The sequence below is a fragment of the Peromyscus maniculatus genome, chromosome 8, assembly GCF_049852395.1.
Source record: "Peromyscus maniculatus bairdii isolate BWxNUB_F1_BW_parent chromosome 8, HU_Pman_BW_mat_3.1, whole genome shotgun sequence".
Taxonomy (NCBI): domain Eukaryota; kingdom Metazoa; phylum Chordata; class Mammalia; order Rodentia; family Cricetidae; genus Peromyscus; species Peromyscus maniculatus.
In genome coordinates this window covers 70334583-70341920 of record NC_134859.1, presented here as the reverse complement: position 1 = coordinate 70341920, position 7338 = coordinate 70334583, and the positions used below count along the sequence as shown (strand labels likewise).

General features: G+C 43.8%; 1 protein-coding gene across 1 annotated transcript; it reads right to left on the bottom strand.

The window, feature by feature from the left end:
- Window positions 1-5268: 5268 nt before the first annotated feature.
- LOC102908787 (C-C motif chemokine 4-like) lies at window positions 5269-6903 on the bottom strand. The gene is made up of 3 exons (XM_006983149.4): window positions 6721-6903; window positions 6107-6221; window positions 5269-5579 (listed from the first exon to the last, which is right to left on the bottom strand). Exons 1-3 carry the CDS (start codon window positions 6794-6796, stop codon window positions 5492-5494), a joined length of 279 nt encoding a protein of 92 aa, XP_006983211.2. The 5' UTR covers window positions 6797-6903; the 3' UTR covers window positions 5269-5491.
- Between the last annotated feature and the right edge of the window lie 435 nt (window positions 6904-7338).

The window sequence follows — 7338 nt, the reverse complement described above, 5'->3', positions numbered from 1 at the left end:
ACAGAGCTAAAGAGAATTCTCAGAAGAAGAATCTCATATGGCTGGAAGACATTTAAGGAATTGCTCAACATCCTTAGTCATCTGGGAAAAGCTACTGAGATAACATCTTACACCTGTCAGAATGGCTATGATCAAAAACACTGATAACAATTGTTTTTGGAGAGGATGTGGAGCAATGTGAACACTCCTCCACTCTTGGTGGGAGTGCAAACTTGTACAGCCACTTTTGATATCAATATGGTGGTTTCTCAGAAAATTGGTAATCAATCTACTTCAAGACCCAGCAATACCACTCTTGGGCATATACAAAAGGAACGCTCAATTATACCACGAGGACACATGCTCAACTATGTTCATAGCAGCATTTTTTTGTAATAGCTAGAGCCTGGAAACAAACTAGATGCCCCTCAACCAAAGTATGAATAAATAAAATGTGGCACATATACACAATGGAATACTGTTCAGGAGAAAAAAAACAAAATGACATTATTAAATCTTCAGACAAACTGATGGAACTAGAAAATTTCATCCTGAGTGTGGTAAACCAGATATGTACTCACTCATAAGTGGATACTAGATGTAAAGCAAAGGATACTCAGATGACAATCCACAGCTCAAGAGAAGCTGGCTAACAAGGAGAACCCTAAGAGGGACACATGGATTGCAGTGGGAAGGGGAAATAAATGAGATCTCCATGAGTAAATTGGGGGTGAGGAGAGACAATGGAGGGTAGGGGATGGGAGATGAAATCATAAGGGAACCCGATGGTCAAGCCGGACCAGGGACTGAGTGGGAGAGCAATGAAAAAGAAACCATAATAGAGGGAGACATCAATGGGGACAGGGAGAAATTGGGAGCTAGAGAAGTTCCCAGGAATACACAAGAATTACCCCCCACCTTAGATACTAGCAATAGTGGAGAGGGTGTTTGAACTAGCCTACCCTGGTAATCAGATTAGTGAATACCCTGTTATCACACAGCCTCCATCCAGTAACTGATGGAAGCAGATGCAGAGATCTACAGCCTAGCACCACACTGAGCTCCAGGAGTCCAGTCAAAGAGAGTGAAGAGGGATTCTATGAGCAAGGGATATCAAGATTATGATGGAGAAACTTACAGAAACAACCAAACCAAACTAGTGGGAACTCATGAATTGTGGACCATTAGCTGTGGAGCTTCCGTGGGACTGGACTGGACTAGACACTCTGCATAGGCAAAATAGTGTGTAGCTTGATCTGCTTAAGGGGCCCCCTGACAGTGGGATCAGGATCCATCCCTGGTGCATGAGAGGGCTTTTTGGAGACCAGTGCCTGAGGTGGGACACTTTACACAGTTTTGGTGTAGGGGGAGGGGCTTGGGTCTGCCTCAGCTGAGTGTATCAGGCTCTGCTGACTCCATATGGGACAACTTGCCTTAGAGGAAGTGAAAATGGGTAGGGGATTGGGGGCAGAAGGCTGGGGGATGGGAGGAAGAAGGGGAGGGTGATCTGTGGTTGGTATATAAAATGAACAGAAAATTCTTAATATTAAAAAATATAAATTTCTTGCATCTTTAGTTTTCCAGATAATCTGGAAGTTAGCAATTGATAAATGATTTTTAAGCAAATATAAAGATTTTGTTAATTTATAATTTATTAATGTGTTGTTACTGTAATTGAAAATGTTGTGGATACTTTTAAATTCAGTCTTTGTAGAAAGAACTGTATTAAGCAAAATTATGTGAATAAATATTCCCCCAAAATACAAATATATATATATATATATATATATATATATATATTTGAAAAAAAAACTTTAAAGAAACAACAATAGGAGCAGAAGAAATCAAGTGCCCCTATTTGTAGATGTATTGAGTCTAGAAAACTCATGGAGCTGAAAAACACAGTAAAGTTGGAATATATGAATGTGTATGTATATATATGTATATATGTATGTATGTGTGTATACACACATACATACACATGAGAGAGAGAGAGAGAGAGAGAGAGAGAGAGAGAGAGAGAGAGAGAGAGAGAGAATGTATAGAGAGGATATGGAGAGAAAGGAACCATAATACATTGATAGTAGGATTGTAAATTAATACAGATTTGTAAAATCAATTTGAAATTTCTCAAAAATAAAAAGCAAACTAGATCTACTATGTGACTAAGCTATTTTGCCCCAAGCATATACCCAGAGAATTCCATACCATATCATGGGGAAACCTGCACACCCCGTGCTTATTGGAAAGAGAGTGTGGGAGGAAGGCCCTAAGGGAGGAGAGCTGTACACACTAGCAAGTGGACATTGTGTAGAAGCCACAGGTCCCTTCCCTTACTCTGCCTCCTCTCTTCAGGCTCTACTGCAGACCCAGAGACCTGGAGAAAGTCCATATATAAAACCAAGCAAGCACGTAAGATAGCTCATAGTAGACTGAAAAAGGAGGTCACTGGCCAAGAGGAGAAGGTGGAGACCAAAGTTTTACATGTTACAGCAGGTGGAGTCCCACGTTGCCCCATCTTTTGTTGTTCCTGGGCGAAGCGTTTCTTCATAGATCTGCCCCAGAAATTCTGGGATCCTACTCTGTGGAGCTGACTTCCTCTTTCCCTGTTTGCCCAGGGTGGGGCCATATGGGAACAAGAACTAATTATGAAGGAGGAGATCCTGATCCTGGTCCTAACCCTGCTCTCTCAGCAGTAATGCCAACACGAATAGGCCATGACTCTACTCTAGGCTTCATCTGCAAGTGAGAGGCTGGATTCATGTTCAGCTAAGAATTCAAGATTCCCATCATGCCACGGGAACCTTAAGAGATATTCCCTCTGAGGGTCAGGAACCTTCGGGGAAGAATCAGCCCTCATTGACACCTGTTGAATCAGGGCCTTGTCTCACTGCAGTCCAGCTCTTTGGAGTATGTCTACCTCACCTTGCAGTACTCTTTAGGGATGTTTGGCTTATTTTCTAGAATGCTCCATTCTCTTCTGCACCTGTGGGGTCACCACTGTGAGTGAGTGACTCTTCAGCTGTCAATTGTACCAGTTTCCTATTACTGCTATAACATGCCATGGTAATCTTGATGTCTTAAAACAAAACACATTTAATCCCTTAAACTTCAGGAATTAGAAGTCCAAAATTAGTTTCATTAGCCTGGGGGAAGAAACCATTTCATTACCCTTTCCAGCTTCTAGATCTACTTTTTTTTAATATTAAAAAATATTCTGTGTTTGCCTGCATATATGTCTAGGCACCATATAATCACCTGCTACCCGTGGAGGTCTAAAGAGAAGAAGGCATTGGATTGCCCAAAAAAAGAAGTCAGAGATGACTGTGAGCTGTCATGTGAGTGCTAGGAATAAAATCAGGTCTTCTGCAAGAGCAGCAAGCCCTCTTCACCTCGGGGCCATCTCTCCAACCTTTGTCCCATGGCCTCCATTGCCCTCTGCAGAGGCAGCAGCATGGCATCTGCTTCGGTTGTCACATGGCTGTCTAGTCCCCTTCTTCCACTTTCCTTCTGCCTCCCTTAGCAGGGGGCATGGGTACATTGGGGACCTGACTCGGTATGTGACCCAGGATTCTTACTTAATCCTATCTGCAGGATCCTATCTTCTGTGTGTGGTGATGACAGGTTCTAAGGCTTAGGATGTGATCACATTGGGAAGTCATTGTTCAGTCTTCTATGGTGATCTGTACCTTGTCTCAGTTCTGAGGACCACCCATTCTCTCTGCTGTCCTGTCCACTCAGAATGGAAGTTGTCTACCTCTGAATCTATTTATATAACCTTCTAGGCTGCCCGGATATTCCTGACAACCACTCAACTTTAAGCCAGGATTGGTGGAAAGGTACTGTGGAACAAGGCTTTCTGTAATGACTGGCAGTTCTGGGCAGGTTCTACACTAGTCCTTTCTAACATGGAATGGTGTGACTGAGAAGCTGAATTCAATTTTATTCTAGTTGTGTTTCATGGCAATGTAAGTAGGCACTATGGCCAGTGCCAACGATTTGGACAGCTCAAATCTAGACAAAGGAATCCAGAAGCTAACGATTCTAAGTCCCCATCCTCTCAGACCTGCTCTAGGTCCCTTGCTGTGGAGCAGCCTGGATGCTAAGAGTGGCTGAGGGTGGGACAAGGAAGAAAATGTGCTTGTTGGCTCAGAGAAGAGGATCCCGTTACACTTTTATGCAGTAGGCAATGATGAAATGTCTTTCAAGGCCATCTTCAACTTGTCTATGTTACTCAGAGGATAATCCCTAAGGGCACTACAGAAGTGTGTCACTAGAAAAGACACCCAGTACAGGGTACAGACCTGGGGGTTGACATCAGCTGCAATACCACTCTGCCACACACTGAGTGGCCTTTCTTAAGTTATTTCTCAGTCTTTAACCTCAGTTTCCACAAAATGGGAGTTAGACTGGATGGTCTAAGGGGTCTTTTCCCAGTTCCAACACACTGCCAGTCTATGAACTATTCATCAGAACTAATGTTCATTCAATTCTCTCTGTCCTAGGTGGAGTAAATGTGACTGAGAATTGTTAAGTAGTCATTGCTTGGGTCCACGATGTTTTATAGCCAAACCAGAAACTTAAACTTTGTCATCCCATTAGCTATGTGGTTTAGGTTCCTAACTCATGAGCTAATAGCAATTTCAAAAATCCTTGTTTCCCACAAGGACACAAGCTGGAGTTCAGAGAGGGAAATAAACCATCTGGGGTGCTTTATACATTCCAAAACAGTGGGCACTATTACCCCATTTACAGGTCAGAAAACTTGAGCTCTAGTAAGGTAAAGTGACTCTTCTAATGTCACAGTGATAGTAAAACAATGAAGTCCCCTTATCACTGAACCACATCCCTTCCCTCTGACTTGTGTTGTTGTCCCAGTCATGGTTTCCCTCTGGAATGTCAGTCTAATGACCCCTATGATCAACATTGGTCCTCTGGATCATGCTTTCCTGATGCTTCCCAAGCAAATCGACAAGCCTCAGAGAATCCTTCTCCCTGTGTCTGTTTCTTAATCTGTATAACTGTAGGCACTGGTCCCCACCCTCATACAGCTGTTCCCATTCTCATTAGAAGCAATGAGGAGATGTTTTGTGTCCATGTAGACAAGAGGACACATTAAGATCTCAGTATTTACTCATTCTCACTGCTTTTACAAACTGTATTTTATCCATAATAGCACCATGAAGTTTCAACCCAAATGAAGATCAATTTAAAATCACAAACTATATTTTAAAGTAAGATTTATTATGAAAGTATATGAAATCAACTACATTTATATATGTGGTCATATCCACAATAGCAGACAAACAGTAATGGTGGACCATCCCCATGGGAGACACATGTCCTTTAACTAAATATAAATAGTAGAAATAACACCAAATAAAATAACAAAGTCTATATAAATACTTGATTAAGAAGGGGGAGAGAAATTCTGAATGGAATGAGCAAGGCACTTCTCAATGAGGAGTGTCAGGGCTGAGGAGGCCTTCCCTGAAGTGGTTCCTCCTGCAGTTCAGTTCAGCTCCAAGTCATTCACATACTCATTGACCCAGGGCAGGCTGGGGTCAGCACAGACTTGCTTCCCTTTTCTGGTGAGGAATCTATAGAAGAAGAAGAGAACAGATGAGAATCCCATGGGACCTCAGAGGACATTTAACACTGTTATTGGCCTGTGGTAGGCATCTCATTCTACTTGAGCATTGCTTCTATGGGCAACCATGGTAGATAAGATCCTTCCTGGATAACCCTGACACTAGACTTCCTGGAACTCTGTCCCTGAGTGGGTAGCGGTGGGCCCAGTGGTTTCCCATATTAGGAAATGGTGGGTTTTATGATCAATATATATGATGATGTCTCTTAATTTTTCATGGCTCTGTGAAATGGTCTTTCTACGTAAGTATGGATCATTTTGCCATTTTCTGATTTCATGGCCTCTGGATATCTTCCTCTCCAAGAGCTACCACCCATTTCAGTGACCATCCAGTCACTATCAGAACTCAGAAGGTTACCTCATGACCTCACTGTTCTTTGACACAGTTTCAACACTTATAACTGGATCCCTTCTGTTAGCCTTTTCATCTGAACCTGGCCCTTTCTGAGTCTTGCCCTCCCCCCAGTGTGTACTTACACCACTGCTGGCTTGGAGCAAAGGCTGCTGGTCTCATAGTAATCCGTCACAAAGTTTCGAGGAAGCTTCCAAGCAGTGTAAGAAAAGCAGCAGGAAGTGGGAGGGTCAGAACCCACTGGAAGAAAAAGCCAGGATAAGGTCAAAGCTGCTATTCATTCTAGATCTTCCCTATGGACTGCTAGAACCCAAAACATGGTCCCTTGAATGCATGGTCCTCCACCCAGAATGAGACTTTTACTCTAGAAAGACAGTCTTCGAAGAAGGAAAAAAATCCTAGAAGACTGAAAGTGGATGGAGTCTCAGAACACCTCTCACTTCCTTCATGTTTCAGGTGGGGAAATCAAGGCAGAGAGACAGATAAGCTTAAACCACAGAGAAAGCCAGTTCAATATCTGTCTTCCAGCCCACCATTTCCTTCTATTGGTTGTTAATTCTTAAGGAAACAGGAGCTTCAGTATTAGTGACTGTCTGGTAGTCTCGACTGTTAACAGCAGAGTGGGGAATCTTCCAGCTCCCTTTTGTCCCCTGACCAAACCCCACTGTTGGTCTGGCCCCAGCTGGAAAACTGAACCCACTGGGTCTCCAAGGGAGCAGCCATGGCAGAGCCCACTTACTTGGTGCTGAGAGTGCTGGAGCCCAGAAGGCAGCCATGACCAGCAGGAGAGAGAGAGCAGACACACACAGCTTCATGGTGTTGCTGGGGGAGAGGATGGAACAGAGCTGAGACTGCAGAGACCAGAAGCTGCAGGAGCTGGCTGAGTGTTGTGCTGATCTGAGCTGGGAACTTCTCTTTATAGGGCCTCTGGGCCTGGGACAGAGGTGGGGTGCTGGGAGGAAAATGGAATATCCTGAGTAAAGTAAAGATGATGTCATGGTATCAGGAAGGAAACTGAAATTGGCCAAAAGTGAGGAGTTCCTCACAGACTGTCTTCCCCCAGCAGTGACATCACGGAAGAGAAAGGAGGGAGTTGGAGGGGAGAAGTGGGGTGCATGCTGGAGGGGGAAGTGGTACACCAAACATAATGACTGAGATGGGGTGTGTGTTTGTGAACCCCAGAGGAAGGATGCAGTGTACACACCTGCGAGCGCGGGCTGTGGATAGGAACTCATGGCACTTGGTGGTGGGCACCTCAGACAGTGGAGCCTTCATGTCAGTCTTTCCAGATTGTCTGGAGTCTCTGGAACAAACATGGGGTGAGAGCACAGACAGAAGACACTGACCACTCTTGATT

What these genes read in the sequence shown, in the direction of transcription:
- LOC102908787 (XM_006983149.4), bottom strand. Translation starts at nt 6,796, where the DNA reads ATGAAGCTGTGTGTGTCTGCTCTCTCTCTCCTGCTGGTCATGGCTGCC. An exon ending in TCCAGCACTCTCAGCACCAA is followed by an intron (nt 6,222 to 6,720) that starts GTAAGTGGGCTC and finishes TTTTTCTTCCAG; the next exon opens with TGGGTTCTGACCCTCCCACT. An exon ending in TGCTCCAAGCCAGCAGTGGT is followed by an intron (nt 5,580 to 6,106) that starts GTAAGTACACAC and finishes CTTCTTCTATAG; the next exon opens with ATTCCTCACCAGAAAAGGGA.